Source organism: Eschrichtius robustus, chromosome 7 (genome assembly GCF_028021215.1).
Source record: "Eschrichtius robustus isolate mEscRob2 chromosome 7, mEscRob2.pri, whole genome shotgun sequence".
Lineage (NCBI taxonomy): Eukaryota > Metazoa > Chordata > Mammalia > Artiodactyla > Eschrichtiidae > Eschrichtius > Eschrichtius robustus.
The window spans coordinates 13,239,797-13,261,568 of record NC_090830.1 but is presented as its reverse complement, the minus strand read 5'-3'; the positions used below and the strand labels follow the sequence as shown (position 1 = coordinate 13,261,568).

Here is a 21,772-nt window from a genome sequence, read left to right as displayed (position 1 = left end):
CAGGACCTGGAAACATAGGAAGAAGCCAAGTCAGAGAATGCACAGCTGCAGGCCCGGATGATGGGCCCAGATGGCACCTTTGGAAGGAGCAGTGAAATATTGCGAGGTAGGCAGTGGATTTTTGATTTGATGAGTATTATGTTTTTTTATTCATCCAGCTGCTAATGAAAAGAATGGAAAGTGACTTGTGAAAATGCCCAAAACAATAGACACTGTGAGGGCATCTACACTTGAGTTTAGTTGGACATGTTTTTGTGCACAGCCCCTCCGAGCCAGGTGGTGTCCCTGGTGCAGGTCACAAGATGTGACAAGCACGGTGACAGTTCTTCGCTCATGGACACAGGAGGCCTTGAACTAGTGGAGACAAGGTGAGGTACCTCGTGCGAGGAGTCTAGGTGTCTTGTGGAGCCTGCCTGGAGGGTGGGGTGGGGCCCGGAAGGTGCCCCGTGGAGAGGATGCTGAGACCCTGAGGGTGAGTAGGACTTGCCTGGGCTGGTGGGGGAAGGATGTTTTGGTGGGAGGGAACAGCAGATCTCCCCACCCACCCCCAGCTCATGGTGACTTCATCCTTCTGGCTGCTCAGGGCAAACACACTGGAGTCACTCTTGACTTCGTCTTCTCTCGTCCCCTGTGTCCCATCTGTGGAAGGACATCCGGAATCTGCGCATCACCCCACTTTTGCCTCTAAGTGGGCCACTATCAGGTCTGGTTAGGGAACTGCAAGAACCTTGTGACCGGGCTCCAGGCTTCTGCCCTTTGTGGTCTCTTCCCAACAGAGCATCCGGGTTTCCTGCTAAATGTGAGTGGATCGCGTCACCACACTGCTCAAACCCTCCAGTGGCTCCCGACTCCCCCAGAGTAAATGCCAAGGTCCTTACAGTGGTCTATGGGCCTGATGATGAAGCCCACCACATAGCCTCTCTCTCCTCATCTCCTGCTACCCCCTCTCGCCTCTGTTCGTCGCCTTAGGGCCTTTGCCCTGGCTGGGAGCTCCCTCTTTCTGGAGTATCTAATTAGTGAATAAGTGTGTAATTTTTCCCCACTGGTCTAAAGTGAATTTATTATTAGAAGGAAAAATGATGATGATATTCAAGATAATTCAGATGATGGGTCATCAGGGTCAAAATCAAATGAACCACGCCAAGAAAGAAAATAACATTTGTCATCTTACTGTTAAACATCAACTATCACCTTAAGTGACTGCTGGCATTTTTTTCCCTCTTTTTTAAAAAAATTCAAGTATAGTTGCTGTACAATATTGTATGAGTTATAGGTGTACAATATAATGATTCACAATTTTTAAAGGGTATGTTCCATTTATAAATATAGCCAATATTTATATGAAATATTTCATGTAAATGTTGGCTATATTCCAGTAGGGGTGGAATTTGGGGGAACCAGTAGAGTGTACCCCAGTGCCAACCCGAGATGATGCTGGCATGTGAAGTGGAGCCCCCAGTAGTGATAGCCATTTGGGAGGCTGGAGTGGGTGATAAGTTAGAAATTAGAGACAATGATAAGCTGTAAAGTCGGTGATGACCATCATAGTGCACTTTTTCTTTTTTTATAAAAATTTTATTTTATATTAGAGTATAGTTGATTTACAATGTTGTGTTAGTTTCAGGGGTACAGCAAAGTGATTCAGTTATACGTATTTACATATCTATTCTTTTTCAGATTCTTTTCCCATATAGGTTATTACAGAATATTGAGTAGAGTTCCCTGTGCTCTACAGTAGGTCCTTGTTGATTATCAATTTTATACATAGTTGTGTGTATACGTTAATCTCAAACTCCTAATTTATCCCTCCCCACCGTGTTTCCACTTTGGTGACCATAAGTTTGTTCTTGAAGCCCCTGAGTCTGCTTCTGTCTTGTAAATAAGTTCATTTGTGTCATTTTTTTAAAGATTCCACATGTAAGTGATGTCATAGGGTATTTGTCTTTCTGTTTCTGACTTACTTCACTTAGTATGATAATCTCTAGGCCCATCCATGTTGCTGCAAATGGCATTATTTCATTCTCTTTTATGGCTGAGTAATGTTCCATTGTAGATATGTACCACATCTTCTTTTATCCATTCTTCTGTCGATGGACATTTAGGTTGCTTCCATGTCTTGGCTATCGTAAATAGTGCTGCAGTGAACACTGAGGTGCATGTATCTTTTCGAATTATGGTTTTCCCTGGATATATGCCCAGGAGTGGGATTTCTGGGTCGTATGGTAGTTCTATTTTTAGTTTTTTAAGGAACCTCCGTTCTGTTCTCCATAGCGGCTGTATCAATTTACATTCCCACCAGCAGTGTAGCAGGGTTCTCTTTTCTCCTCCACACCCTCTCCAGCATTTATTGTTTGTAGACTTTTCGATGATGGCCATTCTGACTGGTGTGGAGTGATCTAGTGCACTTTTTAAAATCATAAAATAGAAATAACTTACGATATCCACACTTCTGCAGATGAATGACAGCACAGGGCATACCTAATCACAGTTGTTTCCTGGGATAATTCATATTTTCCTTTGCCATTCATTGTGAATGTGATTTTTAGCAGTGAATTTCCCATTTCCAGTGTTTGCTTTCGCTGGATCAGCTTGTGTTCTCTGCGGACTTTTCACCTGGCGGTGGGAGGGTGCAGTTTACAATGTGGTGGCCGGCAGAGGGAGGCCAGCCTGGGTTTCTGACTTTCTTGTGGACACTTGAAGGCCAGGACTTGCTGGCACTACTAATAATAGCCAATCCTTTTGGACACGTGCTAGGTGCCAGGCATGGTGCTAAATGCTTTGTGTGGATTATCTCATTTAATCCTCAGAAGATCTTATGACGTGCAGACTATTATTAGGCCTGTTTCTGCAGATTAGGAAATTGAAGCTTAGAGAGGTTAAGTCACTTGAAGGTCAGACAGCTAGAAATGTCAGAGTTGAGGTGCAAACTCAGTTTTCTCCTAATCCCTATGTAATAGTATCTTAATACGTCTTTACCACTGCATCAGGACTGCATCAGTATGTTATTTAAAGCATATAAGGTAAGAACTTGCTCGCTTTTCACTGAAGTTTTGATTTTATACAGCAAGAAATAAGGAAATAACTGAATAATAAATAAATTAATAAAAATGTAAAAATTAATTAAAATAAAATAAAATATTTTAAAAGTATGAAGCTTGGTGTTAGAGAACGGGTCAGGTACCTTTCGGCGTTATCCCAGAAGACCTGTCAGGCCAGACGCCACCGTGTGTTGTAAGTGTGGCGTCTGAAGTAGCTCTGCTGTCTCTTTGAAGAAGGTGACGCAGACTGAGAGCCCCGGCAGTAGCTGTCTCTTGGTCTTGAACAGGAAGTAGACGACCCTTTCTGGTATTGCTAGAATGAATCCTTGGCAAATTCTCTGAGCAAGTTTCTGGCTACTGGTCACAAGGCATACGGCAAATTGATGGGGAGGTCTTGCATTTGACGTCCCCAGAGACTCAGGGTTGCTGCACATGACACCTGAGCCTGCTTCCCCTTCACCCAAGCTGAAGCAGGTCTCTGGTCAGCTGTAGCATGACAGTTTGAACATCACTTCTGTGACTTCAGTAATCGTGACTGGTTCTCTGTTGATGGACAGTTTCTAAGGAAACATTCTCAAAAATCAACATTTGGGCACTGATATTTTTCAACGGGTTATACAGACTCATAAAAATTAGCAGGTTTTCTCCCAAATAGCCATCATGGTTTTCAAAATAATTAGTATGATGTGTCCTCCTATGGGATGGTCATAATGATGATCATCATATAAATACATAGACTTTAGCCTCCGATAGTTAGAAGAATGAAAGCGAAGGGGGCTGTGTTTTCAATAAAAAGACGGAAGATTCTTAAAAGCATGAACCAAGAGATGAAAGTGCTGACCTAGAAACAGGTGACTTTTGTATTATGTCACTGAGGTGACCGTGGGCTGGGGGTGGAGCCCAGGGACACTGGCTTGTCTATTTTGAGTTTTATGGTTCTTTATTCCCCTCTCATCATTTTTGTTTTCCAGCTGAGATGATCCAACAAAGATTAGAAGCCCTGGAGAAAGAGAGAAGCAGCCTGCACTTTCAGCTCCCTTCACAGCAGCCGGCCCTCAGTGGCCTCCTGGGCCACCTGAGGGCACAGGCCCAGGCCACCCTGCACCGGGCAGCCCAGAGGTACGTACTCTCCCCCGGGGGCCCTCTTCCCTCTCCCCGCTCCTGAGTGGCGAAGAGCCCGGGAGACCCTTCGCTGCGTTTTCCCGGGAAGCACCCTTCTGCTGGTTGGACAGGTGAGGGCTCCTTCCAGAGGCAGGGACCCAGGTGGGTCACACGCCCTAGGAAACCCTTCTGCTAAGTGCCAGCAGGGCCCGTCTACACGCACAGGCACGGCTGGGTGCTAATAAGCTCCCCCGGGAAGCCCGCCCCCTGAGAAGGTGGAGGTGGATTTCCTCTTGCCGAGGGGAGCTGGGTCTTCTGTCATCCTGTAAGATCCACAGATGGTCCCCTCTGACTGAGGGATGAAGACACGTCCTCCTCCTGACTCTTCCTCCAGAGTATCTTCTGCTCCTTCGGCTACCCAAGGGTCTCCCAGGACCGGGGCTAGATGGAGGGCAGAAGCTATTTCTAATTCGGTGGCTCTCAGTCCTGGCTGCACGTTTGAATCACCTGGAGAGTTTTTAAATGTCCAGCTTCTTCCCCAGACCAGCTAAGTCAGGCTGTCTGGGGCCGGGTCCCAGGTTCTGGCCTGTTGGAAAAGTCTGTGAACCATTGTTCGCATCTGTCTGCTGGTGACCTCTCTCCTTGGGTAAAGGCTTGTGGGGGAAAGGGTAGTGACGAATGCGATTAGCCTAATCAGAGCGCAGGTCTGCTTCTACTTGGGTGTAAACACGGCCACAACAATTACACTTTACTTCCAACTTCCAATTGGCTCTGACAATCACAGGCCTGTCCGGCCTCGTCCTCATTTGACATTCAGTTGATCTCGGCAGCTCCCTAGAACCCGTCTTGACAGTGAGGCTGGTTATTTTCTCACGTGCCTGTCCTGCAGTTTTGCGGGAAGCACGTAGCAGAGTGCCTGGTACCTGATAGGTGCTTCCTTATAAATGTTGGTTGAGGGAACTTTTACATGATTCTCTTAAAGAACAGGTGAATCTCACCTCCCATTTCTATTCTTTTTTCATCTGACATTGAGGTATCACCTTGTTTCCTGTCCCCTTCTCACACAGGCCCTTCCCAACTTGACGTTCTACTTAATTCTTTCTTTTGATCTTTGGGGGTGTTTCTGGTCCTCCACCCCAGTCTCGGGCCGTTTTTAGCATCTGCCAGTGTATTGTGTTTCTGTTAATTTAACAAACACTTGCGTAACACTCTTACTTGCGTAAGAGTTACTAAGTGCTTTAAGAAGTAACTCATTTTTAAAAAATTTTCATTGTGATAAAATATACATAACATAAAATTTACTATTTCAACCATTTGTAAGTGTACAGTTCAGCGGCTTTAAGTACGTTCACACTGTTGTGCAGCTGTCACCACCAGCCATCTCCAGAACTTTGTCATCTTCCAAAACTGAAACTCTGTCCCCATTAAACATTAACTCCATACTCTCCTACACTGTCGGTGGGAATATAAATTGGTGCGGCCACTATGGAAAACAGTATGGAGGTTCCTTAAAAAACTGAAAATAGAGCAATGGTATGATCGTGTGATCCCACTCCTGGGCAAGTATCCAGAGAAAACTCTAATTCGAAAAGATACATGCCCCTCTATGTTCATAGAAGCACTAGTTACAATAGCCAAGACATGGAAGCAACCTAAGTGTCCATTGACAGACGAATAGATAAAGAAGATGTGGTACATATATACAATGGAATACTACTCAGCCATAAAAAAGAATGAAATAATGACATTTGCAGCAACATGGTTGGACGTGGAGATTATCATACTAAGTGAAGTAAGTCAGACAATGGCAGAGAAAGACAAATACCATATGATAACACTTATATGTGGAATCTAAAATATCATACAATTGATCTTATTTCCAAAACAGAAACAGACTCAGACATAGAAAACAAACTTATGGTTACCAAAGGGGGAAAAGGGGGCAGAGGGATAAATTAGGAGTTTGGGATTAGCAGATACACACTACTATATATAGAATAGCTAAACAACAAGGTCCTACTGTATAGCACAGGGAACTGTATTCAGTATCTTGTAATAAGCTATGATGGAAAGAATATGAGGAAGAATATATATATATATATATTTTTTTTTTTAATGTATCTGAATCACTTTGCTGTATACCAGAAACTAACACAGCATTGTAAATCAACTATACTTGAATTAAAAAAACCCCATTAACTCCCTTGTCCCCCCTTCCCAGCCCCTGGCAACCACCATTTCTACTTTCTGTCTCTATGAATTTGACTAGTCTGGGTACCTCACATAAGTGGGATCATATGGTATTTGTCCTTTTGTGACTGGCTTATTTCACTGAGCCAAGGTTCGTCTATGTTGTGACATGTGTCAGGATTTCCTTCCTTTTGAAGGCTGAATCATGTTCCATTGTATTATGTACCACATTTTGCTTATCTATTCTTTTGATGAATAAGAAGTAATTCCTTGAATCCTCGAGACAATTCTAGGGGGTTGTAGATTTTGTATATTGATATATGTATCTATATGGAGATTACACCATCATCATCTACGTCCCTATCTGTATTTAGAGATGAGGAAACGAGGCCCAGGAAGGCTTCAGGGACTTGTGCCGGCCCCCAGCGGGTGGGTACTGAGCCTGGGCACAAATCTCGCGTCTGGCTTGAGTCCCAGTTTGGAACTAGCTTCCCGCGCTATCTCTCTGAGTCCGAGCTGGCACCTGCTCTCCAGTGATCGTCTGTTTAGCTACACATGATGTGGCTGGAGAGCGATGCTTTGTGATGGTCTCGGCTGAGTGTCTCATAGAAGACGGTGAACTAAGATAAAGGCAATGTCCTGCTTTCTCACTCAGGTTACAGCCCCTGCCCTTTCTCATATTTGACTGTGATGCGTAAAGATAGCATGTTGACGTCGCTCAACCGAATATGTTCCCCACAGAAGTATATTATTAATCATTTATGAAGCCCATATAAACCCGTGGCGTACCTTGTTCACCCTGTTTCCTTTCCTCACAGGAGTTACCTAGATGCTGTGTTTTTAGTTCCCATTCACTCTTTGAGCCCATCGGGCTCTGATTTCTATCTCGGCCGCTACCAGGGTTGGTAATGATTTTCTAGTTGCTCAATTTAAAAGACATCTTAAAATTCTTCTTCTGTGCATTGTCACGGCACCGTCTAGAACTTTTGATCAATCGGATTCATCCCTGAAACTCTCTCACCTTGGCCTTCTCAAATCACTCTTTCCTGCTCTTGCTGCCCTGCTGGCCATTCCTTTGCATCTCTGAAGAGCTCCTGTTTCTCTCCCTGACCCCTTCATATTGATGCTCTTCTGTCTTCTGTTCTACTCCATCCTCTCCTCCCACTTTATATACTCTCTCTGGGGGATCTCAGATACTCCTGTGCTTCAGGTACCACTAATGTACTAATTTCCCTCAAATTTCTTTTTTTTAAAAATTATTTTGGCCACGCCGTGCAGCATGTGGGATCTTAGTTCCCCGACCAGGGATTGAACCCGGGCCCCCTGCATTGGCAGCACAGAGTCTTAACCACTGGACCGCCAGGGAAGTTCCTAACGTCCCTCAAATTTCTATCCCTACCCCTGGTCTCTCTCTAAAATTCCAGCCCACGACTCGGCTTTCTTGTGAACAACTCCCTGAGCTTTACTAAGTGTACTACCTTTTTACCTTAAAAATTGACTGCTGTTTTATTCTTGCCTTTACTAAATTGACTATCTTTTAAAACTATCTAGTTATTAAATTTACTCTCGTTCTCCCCAGTCAGTCCCCTCTCCTGTATCCCCAATCTCAGTGACTTATGCTGCCATCTACCCAGTGACCCAAGTAAGAACTCTGGTTCAGCCTCGGCTCCTCCCCTTAGGCCTTACTCCCCAGTTTAATTGGGGACCAAGTCCCGTGGATTCCGCTGTCTTGTACTGCATTCCCGCTCCCCTTGCTTGTCCTCATGTCAGTGCTTCAGTTCTGACTTAATAATTGGAACCTGGATTCTTGCATTGGTCTCCTTGCCGGTGTTCCTGACCCCAGAATTACTCCCTCTCATTCATCGTCCGTGATGCCTCAGGTGGAAACGTCGTGTCATGCACGGTGGCCCTCATTGTTCTTGGGATAAGATCCTTGCTGCTTAGCATGACATTCAAAGCTTTTCCAGTGCAGCTCTTGCCTAGCTTTCCAGCAGCCGGAATTTCACTAGGCGTCACCAGCCCCCTGCAGTTGACACACGCTGAAGTGGTAGAAGTTGTCACCTAGCTGTTGCTAGGTGTTGCTTCACGACTCAGCTCAGCTCCCATCCTTGTGAAGCCTTGCCCGTGTCGGTCACAGCATCTCCCCCGTGAATTACTGGAGCACCTTGAATGACCTCACCCCTGCCTTGGCTCTTAAATTAATCTGTTTCCTTGAATATCTGTCTACTCTGACAGACTGTGAGCTCCTTGAGGACAAGACAAGAATATATATATATATTCTTCCTCATATTCTTTCCATCATAGCTTACTGTAAGATACTGAATACAGTTCCCTGTGCTATACAGTAGGACCTTGCTGTTTAGCTATTCTACAAGACTGTATTGTATTTATCTTTTTATTCCTAGACACTAGAGCAGTGGCTGACCTATGATAAGTATTCCGTAAATATTCACTGAATGAATGAATGGAATGTGATACATATGTGTATCTACATGTAGGTTCACCAAGATGCATGTGTAGAGAGAGGGAGAGAGGAAGAACCTTCACTCTAACGTGGTTCAGTTGCCCTGGAGAAAACACTCCTTCAGCCTTGCTTCTGACACACCCAGCAAGGAGGAGGTTCACAGTATCTTTTTAAAAAATAATTAATTAATTCATTAATTAATTCATTTATTTATTTTTGGCTGCCTTGCGTCTTCGTTGCCGCATGCGGGCTTTCCCTAGTTGCGGCGAGCGGGAGCTATTCTTCGTTGCGGTGCGCGGGCTTCTCATTGCGGTGGCTTCTCTTGTTGCGGAGCACGGGCTCTAGAGTGTGTGGGCTTCAGTGGTTGTGGCGCATGGGCTCAGTAGTTGTGGCTCGCGGGCTCTAAAGCACAGGCTCAGTAGTTGCGGCACGTGGGCTCAGTAGCTGTGGCTCACGGGCTCTAGAGTGCAGGCTCAGTAGTTGTGACACATGGGCTTAGCTGCTCCGCGGCATGTGGGATCTTCCCGGACCAGGGCTCGAACCTGTGTCCCCTGCATTGGCAGGCGGATTCTTAACCACTGCGCCACCAGGGAAGTCCCCACAGTGTCTTGAAGAACCCCCGATTGGAGCTCCAGGAAACCTGGATTTGGTCCTGTGTCTTGCACTAACCAGCTCTATGTGACCTGACGTAGTTTCCCACCTTCTCCACACTTCACTCCCCTCATGAGAAAAGGAGGGGGTTGAATTAGATCGCTCTTTTCCACACTTTAGTTGTTTAAGCATTATCTTGGCTTTTCTCGTGCCAAAGCCATCTGTCCTATTATTAACACAATTAGAGAACAATGACTCAAAATCAATTCCTTTCTTATGCTTTGCTACTGCATGTTAACATAATTACACCGTCATTAATAATTTAAAAAATTGCCTCTCAGTGTGCCGACCGCCCATCCAGCCTGTGACGTTTGTCATCAGCAGGATTATCTGGACTCTCAGGTTCCCCCCGAGCCAGGGGCTTTGACTGCAGTTCTCACAGTGGCCACCAGGGGGACGGGGTGTCTGGCCCGAGCTCAGGCAGCCGGAGCCTGGATGGGAAGGTTTCTCCCAGGCCAGGGGCTCTCCGAGTCCAGGGAGAAACAGAATGCTTTCCAATGATGGTGCTTTTCCTGTAGAAATAAAAGAGTTGCATTGGCATGGCAAATTTTCAATACTGATTAATAACAACACAAATAAGTACCTCTTCGCCTTGTTGGGATCAAGGGTTTCCTAGAGGATCTAATGAAAGCTGTAGATTTCTTCCATCACAGAACCAAGTATGTACAAACATACGGACAACTGCATACAAACACTTGTATGCAGATCTTCTGAGCTTATTCATTGCCCCTCTAGGGGGCGTTCGGCTCTCAAATTAAGAAAATTTGGTTTAGAATAAGATCTGAGGAAATGTAAACACCCAAGTGCGATCAGGTACTTCATTTTTAATTTTCATTGTCATTTTGTTCATAATAATCTAAAAAGCACTGTTTAATTCTCTGTGTGTCACCCTGAATCATACTCGATTTGTCCAGGTCCTTCCAGCAGCCCAGGGAATGTTAGCTGTCACCCCAGAGGTTAACTGAGCTCCTCTAAAGCAGATTACTGGTACTCAAATGGTTTGGTATCCGTCTCTCTCTGTCTTTGGTACCTCACTGCTCTGTAATGTAACTGGGTCACTGGGGTGTCTCTCCTCAGCGGGGTACAAAGGCATCGTGGTTTGTCTGTTCTCTGGTCTGCTGTGCTCTGTTGAACACATTTTCCCCATTTCTCTGTGGTATCTTGGGCAGAAAATACAGATGTCTGGGGCATTTTCAGTTACTGGCGCTCGTCCAGTCAGTCTAGTTTGAAACATCATTCGTACGTCCGATTCAAATCTTTCCCTGTCCAGTGTTCGTAATCCTCTCCTTGTGGGCCATCGCTGCCCCCCGGCCAGCAGAGGTGCTGATACCCCCGTGAATACGTGCTGACACATCCCCTCTCTTGTGGGACTCAGGTGCGGGGTCCCCAGAGGCCACTGCAGCACCTCCCTGATCCTGATGTGAACACAATCTCTCCACCCCATGGGGGCAACCACCGTTTTTCACGTGTCACCCAACCTCTTTCTCTGGGTCTCCTTGGCCAGTGGTCGCCCTTGTTGGGAGGATTCCTTCTGTTGTGTTCACTTGGTTCACAGGAAGCTCACGTATCTTTGCCACACTGAATGGTGGGCGTGCGGGTCGGCCGGTTCCAGGCCCTCTGCCCTGCTGTGGCTCTCCCGTTCCTTCATCCCTGCACGAGGGGCAGCGGTACATCACAAAGTCAGTGTGTGGCTCTCCCGACGGGCAGCGGTGCACCACAAAGTCGGTGTGTGGGCGGGGATTGCCGCAGAGACTTGATGCCCCGCGTCCCAACCGCTTGGCCTCCCTCTGATTCCCTCTCCAGCTGTGGACGCTTTTGTGCCCACTGACGGCTTTGCACCCGACAGGCTTCTCTGCCACGGGGCTTTCCCTGCATCCTGTGAGGAAGGGGAGTGAGAGATGCCCCTGCGGGCAGATTAATGCGCCAGCCTCCCCACGTCCAGGGGGACAACTTCGAGGAGTGTTCCACACATTTTCTCCCAGGACGTTTCCCAGTTGGTTGGCGCCCCAGTTGCCTTTGTGGTGATCAGCTCAGTAACACACCGTTCATTGACTTTTCCTCCTTCTTACCGCCCATTCTAGTTTCTTGGGAATCACTTCGCCAAAAACCAGCCCGAACTCAGCTCCTTGTCTCAGATTTTGCTCCAAAGAGAACCAGACGCAGATAGAGGTTTATATGGGAGAACCAGACGTCAGCCTTCCTTGCAGGACATCCCCTGGCTGGAAGAGGGGGTCTAGTGGACTTGCTTTTCCTTCATTTGGTTTGGGTGGGAGAGGTTATTCCCTGTTTGCCCCCATGTGGGGCTGGGGGCTTGGGCAGGGAAGCATCTCTCATGAAGACTCCATTTCCTGCACGGTCAACAGGGTGGTGAGTGAGGGTGCTGTTGGTTTGCAGCTTGTGCAGCCCTGGGTGGACCCCTCCCTCGCTGCTCCCGATTCGGGGTGGAGAACATTTAGGCCTGTGTCCTTCAGCGTTTGCTTCTGATTCTGGAAAAACTGGAAAATTCCACCTCAACATCCTAGCACAGCAGTGATTGGGAATCTACTCTTGCTGTATCTTTCACCCAGTCCAAAGAAAGTTATTTTTTCCTTTCTCCTAAGAGAGAGGTTTGGTCTACTGTGCACGTATGACTGATAATTTTCTCATTAATACTTTGCTTTTCTCTGACTGCACATCCTATGTGTTTTCCCACTGGACCTTCACCACCATGTACATGAAAACGGGTCATATTTACATCTTCAGTTGTGTGCGTGCACGTGTGTGTGTGTATGCAAAGTGTCCTTTATCAAAGACCTTTTCCCAATAGATAACTTAAAACACAAGTAAACAAAGTACAACAGAGTTGAAAAACAAAGATATGCGATGGTTTTCCAACGTGGCTTATCAAGGCAGGGCTCTGGTTTGCCTGTCCAGATACTTCCTGCTCACCTACTTCCTTTCTGATTGGAACAGATGAATGTTGTGTAGCTCACGACGCTTCTGGACTGAGTCATTTTTCCTCTGACCAGCTCTTCCTCTCTTCCCTTTGAAACATGTGATTCTTTATTTCCATTTAATTGTCGTGTCGGGACCATCACACCACAGAATTCAGTGATGATCATCTCTAAGTTCACAGGCTGGAATGGAGATACACGGCAAAAGAAAATAACTGTTACAGACACATTTTACCAGAGATGTAAAATGAGGTGGCATAAAAATGATCCGTGTTACCAACATGGCAGGAGACGTTTCTGAACCCCTAATCACAGCTCGAGCCAAATGGGGACTGGCACGGCCTGTGTCTCTCCCAGGAGACCCACCTCTGATCCCTTGTCATCACCTTGAGAAGTAAGGGAGGAAGGAAAAGAGGAGAAAAACCAGTTGAAGGGAGTCACAGAAGACTCATCGGAATTTGTTTTAAAATCAGTGGATTATAGATAAAACTTCCAAATAAAGGTCTCCTGTGTCATCCTCTTTGCTCAAATTCAGCTGAAGTCTGTCTGAAGCCTGTTGTATTGGGCGTGGTTATTATAAACCCAAGTAAATGTCCACGTGCCCCTCCTGCAAGGCTGTCATCTCTATATGTGGGATAAGATCGTAGAAACCAATGATGTCCACTCTTCTAAGGTGTATGACTTTTACTCCACTCTCCTTACTTTTAGACCCAAATCAGATATATAAGGAAGAACTGTAAAGTTACCTACATTGTCCCTGGCAAATCTACAATGTTCGATTGTGCTGTCAGAGTGGCCTCAGTCATTTATGACATGGTTTGTTGGCTAGGAATGCTATTTCCAGATTTAACGCACACTTCATTGATTGCGTAACTGGCCCAAACCACTTCCTTATCACCATCTTCCCAACGAGGGAGAGATGGAAACACATTCGTCGGATGACATAAATTTGATAGAATAGTCCTCGATATAGAGCAGCAGTTGGCGAAGGTATTCAGAAGGTCCTACTCAAGTCTTGTTGCCGGAAGTGGTCATCTGAGCTGTGGTTTTCCTCACTGTGAAAATGAGAGCATCCGTTTTGGTTCTTTCCTCAATTAAGACTCTAGGATTCCAGCAGTGGCACCACATAGCAATTTTTCTGGCATCATGATGACCGTCATTCCTGTCTGGAAAGGTACCCTCTGTGTTATATGTACAACTGTATAAACCACAGCGATTGCCAAGAGCCGTTCTGGCATGGGATGTCCCAGCCAGTGGAATGTCTGGGCTCCCCTCTGCCCTGTCTCACTCTAGACGTTCCCGAAGGCGGTCCTCCAAGCAAAGGCAGCACACTGGAGGGCCCCGGGCCCAGTGAGCCAGCTGGAGAGGAGGTGGCCGGGTGGGTTCATCACAGGTGCACACTCTCAGGAAACGCCTCCCCCTAGGTGAGAGTCATTATTTTCTCAATATTACTGAACTCTGTACTCACAAAAGTCACGTGGTCCGTGTTATCCCTGGGATGCAATATGCTGTCCTGTGCAATTTGGATCTATACTGTTTTCAGTGGTGTAGGATCTTATTTTACAAATGGGTTTTATCCTTCTTTAAGTGATTGGTGGAAAAGACGAAAGTAGAAAGGACAGGATTCTTCCAGCACTGGGCAGATGGGGGCCTGCATGAAACCCGGGCCTGATAGTGTGGTCCTAGACACCCCGAGTCCCCGTGGGCACCGAGTGCTGTGCTAACATTCCAACCCACGTGTTTTTAATTCTTGCCCCTGAGGGATTTGCTCGTTTTCCATACTGATTAGTTTATAGCAAGGCTAATTTGCACTGACATTTGGGATTACACATTGGGGTTTATTAAAATAAAGGGCACAGCATTGTAGGAGGCAGAGGGAGCGTGGCTCTGAGGGCTGATGGGCTGAGATAGAAACCGGTCCCCGGCTTCATTCCTGAGCTGCCTTTTGTCCTGGGGCCACCACTCAGCCATCTGTGTATGGCTTTCTCTACCCAGAGTCAAAGTCTGAGAGACACAGAGAGGAGTTTCGGTGAATCACAGGGGCTTTTCTTATGGATTAAGTAATGAATGTGATTAACGATAATAAGGAGAATTCCCAGCTACCCACCTGTAGTTCCCTGCAGCTCATTTTCAATTCTGTGTTGATTCCCTTCACTAACTCCCATCCCGACCCAGATGGTATGTATTTAGGACATTCAGGAAACTCTTAATATTTGCATAAGCAGAGCAAATTGGGAAATAAATTAGTGTGAAGAAATGATCTAATGCAATCGAAAGCTGAATATAAACAGCTTCTGGATTTTTCTAGGCCATGGACTCATGAAGTCACTCGGTAAATATTTGCTAAGCCCTGCTCAGTGCTGGGCCCTGGGGACAGCAGCACGAGATGGGCTGAGGTTCGCTGTCCAGAGCGAGAGGCTGGGTGGACAGGCTGAGGTTCGCTGTCCAGAGCGAGAGGCTGGGTGGACAGGCTGAGGTTCGCTGTCCAGAGCGAGAGGCTGGGTGGACAGGCTGAGGTTCGCTGTCCAGAGCGAGAGGCTGGGTGGACAGGCTGAGATTCAGGGGCCCAGGGGAGGAGGTGGGTTCCATTCCCACAATAGCTGATGGTGGTTTCCTTCCAGGGACCTCCCCCGCCCCTTCTGATACATGGAAAGGTCCTCAGAAACATCTCATCTTTACTCTTCATTACAAAGGATGGTGTGTCCAGTGGACGTTCAGTCTCCTGATGCCAACATTGAGGTGGGGGGGAAGCGGCCAGCTCCCCGAGGACAGAGTCCCCGTATGGCCCCAGGCTGAGGGCAGGACCTGCACAGGGTAGGCACTCAGTGGCCATCTGTTGAATACATTTGATCCCTGTAATCAGCCATATAGGGAAGACGTCAGCATCACCATTATCCTCATTTTAAAAACGAGGGAGGTGAGGTTCAGAGAGGTTTGGTAAGTCCAAGGACACATAGCTAGAAAAAGGTGGAGTTAGGGCTCAAACCGTGGTCGTCTACCTCCCTGAAGCTGTCACTCTCAGCTGACCGTGTTGGATCATGGGCAAGGGGACTTAGCCAGCAGGTGTGGGTGGCATGTGGCTAGAAGCCAGGAAGAAACAGGAGTTTACAGGCTTCTTGCTGAAGCCTGACTGGTGTATGGTGTCCAGGGAAGGGCTGGAAAGTGGCAACCAGCCTGATGGCCCTTTGATGGACTCCTCACCTCTGCTTCTTGCTCTCTGTGTGACCCAGTGTTATGGAGCCAGACTTGGGTCTGCTTGCCCACACCCAGGAAAGCCAGTCTACTGACACTAGGTTGGGGTGAAGAAAAGTGCAGCGTTTATTGCAGGCACCAAGCAAGGAGTCCAGGCAGCTAGTGCTCAAAAGGCCCAAACTCCCTGATGGTTTTTAGGGAAAGGTTTATAAAGATGGGGTGAGGGAGGGGGGTTGTGGGGTGTGTGATCAGCTCGTGGACCTTCTTCTGATTGGTTGGTGGTGAGGTAACTGGGAGTCAACATCATCAACCTTCTGGTTCCAACTGGTCTGGGGTCTGCATGCTTGTGAGCAACATACAGTTAACTTCTTCTGCCTGGTGAGGGTTTCAGTATCTGCCAAACAGCTCAAAGGACATGGCTCAGAATGTTATCTATAGCCCTTGAGGAGGAACAAAAGGTTTTTGACTTCTTTGTTTAATGGCTAAACCATTATTATTTTGTCTTGCTTGAAAGTTTCCTTTCTTTCTGCATTTTCTTTTCTCCAGTTAAATTTATTCTTTGACTAAAGTTTTTCTACAGACGAAAGGCAGGCGGGGGACCTGGAGGGGGAGTCTTGCTCTGGGAAGGCCCCATAGGGTCCTGCTTGGTTACACCAGAGCAAGTTGCTCAGATCTCCCTGATGCTCTCTTTCTTCGTTGGCAACACTGATAACACCCGGCATACAGTAAATTCTCAATTATACCGGATTATTTTGTTATTACCAGTTAAATTTTTTTATTACTACTACTACTACTCTTGTGATTTGCTTTTATGCACACAAAACAGAGAGTAACAAGTCTTAAAATAAGCTTCTCAATTGCGCGGTATGTTATATTAAGTAAGCAGCTTTCGAGATTATTGAGTCTGAATCTGTGTCTGGCCCAGAAATGCAAGCAAGGCTCCCTTTTCTGTGGCCACTGTTTTCTAACTTAGAAAAGCTGAGGTGACATGTTTTCTATCATTGTTTCTAAGAATATTAGGGCTGTTTCACTGTGGTGCTTGGTAGGCCCCGTTGTTAATGTAAGGGCCACGTTAAGATGTAGGAAGTGGGAGCATGGCTTCTACCTTTCCACTCCTGCAGTGAGTAAGTCTGAGCCCTGGGGGGAGCGTTTGTCCGTGGCCTTAGTTTATCCATTGCCTCTGCTCTGCGCAGGGGACAAGTCTTGTTTACTGCTGTAACTGCTTATAAATTGATTTGTCATCCTTTGATGAGAAACACCTGTAAGGATCCTGCAATGGCAACCTACCAACATAAGGCGGCAGCCTGGGCCACATCTTCACCAGCGTTGCTTCAACCAAATATGCCACCTCTTGCGAGCATGGGAGAAAGAGCCAAACAGATTTTTAGTGGTTTTTGACAGTCTTTTTGCAAACCTTTTCTGAGAATCTCTGACCCAAGCATCAGTCAACCCTCTTTGTCATCTCCACAGCCAAGATCAGCCCTGGAATTTTGCTCTGGATGGTCCAGGCAGAGCTGTCCAATGATGTATAATGCAAACCACATACATGATTTTAAATGCTCTAGTAGCCACATTTTTAAAAAGTAAGAAAAAAACAAATAAAATTAATTTTTAAAGTATACTTAATTAACCCAGTATATCAAAAACATTGTCATCCCAACAGGTAATGAATGCAAATATCATTAATGAGCTATTTTGCTCTCTTTGTTTCATACTAAGTCTTTAAAATCTGGTGTGTATTTTACACTTTCAGCGCAGATAGCCACACGCATAGCTATGGTGCTGGACAGTGCCCAGTCCAATTAAGCAAGGTGGCTCTGGGAAACAGCCAAAGCCCCGACAGATTGTCATTAAAACAAAAACTTACATTAGGGACCTCATCCCTATGACCCTCCTAAGGATGAGAGCCGCTGGGGGCCACTTTGTGGACCTTCTTTCCATTAACGTTCTTGTAGATCTGAGGATTTCAGCTCATCCATATCTGTACCAATATGTATGTTTTGTTTTAAGAGCTGGCAGTGACGACACCCAAGCCCAGCTCAGAATGGAGCCGAAGATGTTGGAACCCACCGCTCAGGACAACCTGCTTGTGTCCATCACCAGGCGAGACTGGCTTCTCCAAGAAAAGCAGCAGTTACAGGTAAGCGGGTGAAGAATCTTCTAGAAATAAGACAGCATTTTTCTTATCCATTTGAGCCAAAAGTAGCAAATCTTTGCTTTGCTTGAGTGCAGCAATTAGAGCGTTGGCTGTCCACCTGGAAGCACAAAGTGGAGGGTGGTGACTAGGGGGCCTGCTGGGAGTCTCATTACAAATGAGGGGTTGAAAGCTTGGCGGTGTGTGTGCCTGTATTTGCTATTCCTCATTACCTGTTGAATATGGTTTCCTTGTCTGCCAGGCCAGTTTGTCACCTCTTCTCATTTTGCCCTGTAGAAGGTTCTTTCAGAAGGCAGAAAAAAAATCTGAGCTGTGGCAGTGCTTTATGGAAATTGCTGTCAGGTGGGGCTGTGAGTAGCACCTGTCAGGAGGCAGAGCTGTAAGTGCGGACTGGGCAAGGTGGGCGGGACTGGGAAAGACTGGGAATGACTGGGGCATCATGGGAGCTCCAGGTTGGCCCAGAGCAGTGGATGCAAGTTGGCCGAGAATCATCAGGGGCTAGAAACGTTGGTGCAGCCCTGAGTTCCAGCCAGGAGGCAACCAGGAGCTCTGGAAGTCGACAGTGTCCCCCAGAGACAAGGAGCCCTGAAGCTCTGTCCACACCTGCCTGAGCCTGGAGGCCTTGAGGCAGGAATGGGGAGCATTGACTTCTGGAAAGAGCAGAGGGCTTTAACACTGAGTCCAAGAGCTGACTTAGGCTCCAAACAGCTGAATGACCTTAGACAAGTTAATGGGGCTCAGACATGTTACTGGAAGCCCTCCCGCTGCCCCTGTCTCATGCAGAGTGTTCTTATTATCTGAGTTTGCCATCCAAGTCCATACAATAGCAAGGTGGCAAAGGGAAGCAAACATTGTCTCTATTTGAAAATATTCTCCAATAAACTGGCACTTTTTTTTTTTTGTTAATTGAAGAGACTGTCTTTTCTCCATTGTATATCCTTGGCCCCTTTGTCATAGATTAGTTGACCATAGGTGCATAGGTTTATCTCTGGGTTTTCTATCCTGTTCCATTGATCTATATTTCTGTTTTTGTGCCAGTACCATATTGTTTTGATTACCGTAGCTTTGTAGTGTAGTCTTAAGTCAGGGAGTCTGATTCCTTCACCTCCGTTTTTTTCCCTCAAGATTGCTATGGCTATTCAGGGTCTCTTGTGTTTCCATACAAACTAAGATTTTTTGTTCTAGTTCTGTAAAAAGTGCCATTGGTAGTTTGATAGGGATTGCATTGAATCTGTAGATTGCTTTGGGTAGTATAGTCATTTTCACAATATTGGTTCTTCCAATCCAAGAACATGGTATATCTCTCCGTCTGTGTCATCTTTGATTTCTTTCAGCACTGTCTTACAGTTTTCCGTGTACAGGTCTTTTACCTACTTAGGTAGGTTTATTCCTAGGTATTTTATTCTTTTTGTTGCAATGGTGAATGGGATTGTTTCCTTAATTTCTCTTTCTGATCTTTCATTGTTAGTGTATAGGAATGCAAGAGATTTCTGTGTATTAATTTTGTATCCTGCAACTTTACCAAATTAATTGATGAGCTCTAGTAGTTTTCTGGTGGCATCTTTAGGATTCTCTATGTATAGTATCATGTCATCTGCAAACAGTGACAGTTTTACTTCCTCTTTTCCAATTTGTATTCCTTTTATTTCTTTTTCCTCTCTGATTGCCATGGCTAGGACTTCCAAAACTATGTTGAATAACAGTGGCAAGAGTGGACATCCTTGTCTTGTTCCTGATCTTAGAGGAAATGCTTTCAGTTTTTCAGCACTGAGAACGATGTTGGCTGTGGGTTTGTCATATATGGCCTTTATTATGTTGAGGTAAGTTCCCTCTATGCCCAGTTCTGGAGAGTTTTTATCGTAAATAGGTGTTGAATTTTGTCAAAAGCTTTTTCTGCATCGATTGAGATGATTATATGGTTTTTATTCCTCAATTTGTTAACATGGTGTATCACACTTACTGATTTGTGTATATCAAAGAATCCTTGCATCCCTGGGATAAATCCCACTTGATCGTGGTGTATGATCCTTTCAATGTGTTGTTGGATTCTGTTTGCTAGTATTTTGTTGAGGATTTTTGCATCTATATTCACCAGTGATATTGGTCTGTAATTTTCTTTTTTTGTAGTATCTTTGTCTGACTTTGGTATCAGGGTGATGGTGGCCTTGTAGAATTCGTTTGGGACTGTTCCTTCCTCTGCAATTTTTTGGAAGAGTTTGAGAAGGATGGGTGTTAGCTCTTCTCTAAATGTTTGATAGAATTCACCTGTGAAGCCATCTGGTCCTGGACTTTTCTTTGTTGGTAGATTTTCTTTTTTTAACATCTTTATTGGAGTATAATTGCTTTACAATGGTGTGTTAGTTTCTGCTTTATAACAAAGTGAATCAGCTATACATATACATATATCCCCATATCTCCTCCCTCTTGTATCTCCCTCCCACCCTCCCTATCCCACCCCTCTAGGTGGTCACAAAGCACCTAGCTCATCTCCCTGTGCTATGCGGCTGCTTCCCACTAGCTATCTATTTTACATTTGGTAGTGTATATATGTCAATGCCACTCTCACTTCGTCCCAGCTTACCCTTCCCCCTCCCCGAGTCCTCAAGTCCATTCTCTATGTCTGCATCTTTATTCCTGTCCTGCCCCTAGGTTCTTCAGAACCATTTTATTTTTTATTCCATATATATGTGTTAGCATACGGTATTTGTTTTTCTCTTTCTGACTTACTTCACTCTGTATAACAGTCTCTAGGTCTATCCACCTCACTACAAATAACTCAATTTCGTTTCTTTTTATGGCTGAGTAATATTCCATTGTATATATGTGCCACATCTTCTTTATCCATTCATCTGTCGATAGACACTTAGGTTGCTTCCATGTCCTGGCTATTGTAAATAGAGCTGCAATGAACATTGTGGTACATGACTGTTTCTGAGTTGTGGTTTTCTCAGGGTATATGCCCAGTAGTGGGATTGCTGGGTCATATGGTAGTTCTAGTTTTAGTTTTTTAAGGAACCTCCATACTGTTCTCCATAGTGGCTATATCAATTTACATTCTCACCAACAGTGCAAGAGGGTTCCCTTTTCTCCACACCCTCTCCAGCATTTATTGTTGGTAGATATTTTGATGATGGCCATTCTGACTGGTGTGAGGTGATACCTCATTGTAGTTTTGATTTGCATTTCTCTAATGATTAGTGATGTTGAGCATCCTTTCATGGGTTTGTTGGCAATCTGTATATCTTCTTTGGAGAAATGTCTGTTTAGGTCTCCTGCCCATTTTTGGGTTGGGTTGTTTGTTCTTTTGATATGGAGCTGCATGAGCTGCTTGTAAATTTTGGAGATTAATCCTTTGTCTGTTGCTTCATTTGCAAATACTTTCTCCCATTCTGAGGGTTGTCTTCGTCTTGTTTATGGTTTCCTTTGCTGTGCAAAAGCTTTTAAGTTTCATTAGGTCCCATTTGTTTATTTGTGTTTTTATTTCCATTTCTCTAGGAGGTGGGTCAAAAAGGGTCTTGCTGTGATTTATGTCATAGAGTGTTCTGCCTATGTTTTTTGGGCAGATTTTAAATCACAGTTTCAATTACATTACTTGTGATTGGTCTGTTCATATTTTCTATTTCTTCCTGGTTCAGTCTTGGAAGCTTATACCTTTCTAAGAATTTGTCCATGTCTTCCAGGTTGTCCATTTTATTGGCAAAGAGTTGCTTGTGATAGTCCCTTAAGATGCTTTGTATTTCTGTGGTGTCCGTTGTAACTTCTCCTTTTTCATTTCTGATTCTATTGATTTGAGTCCTCTCCCTCTTTTTCTTGATGAGTCTGGCGAAAGGTTTATCAATTTTGTTTATCTTCCCAAAGAACCAGCTTTTAGTTTTATTGATCTTTGCTACTGTTTTCTTTGTTTCTATTTCATTTATTTCTGCTCTGATCTTTATGATTTCTTTCCTTCTACTAACTTTGGGTTTTGTTTGTTCTTCTTTCTCTAGTTCCTTTAGATGTAAGGTTAGATTGTTTGAGATTTTTCTTGTTTCTTGAGGTAGGATTGTAT

At 45.2% G+C, this 21,772-nt stretch overlaps 1 protein-coding gene across 1 annotated transcript in view; it reads left to right on the top strand.

Moving 5' to 3' along the window:
• Positions 1–21,772, top strand: part of DISC1 (DISC1 scaffold protein) — a 348,989-nt gene that overhangs the window by 96,774 nt on the left and 230,443 nt on the right. Inside the window, exons 4-5 of the mRNA XM_068547611.1 lie at positions 4,010–4,157; positions 17,580–17,709. Of these exons, the coding sequence (XP_068403712.1) occupies positions 4,010–4,157; positions 17,580–17,709 (278 nt within the window). The remainder of the gene's footprint in view (positions 1–4,009; positions 4,158–17,579; positions 17,710–21,772) is intronic.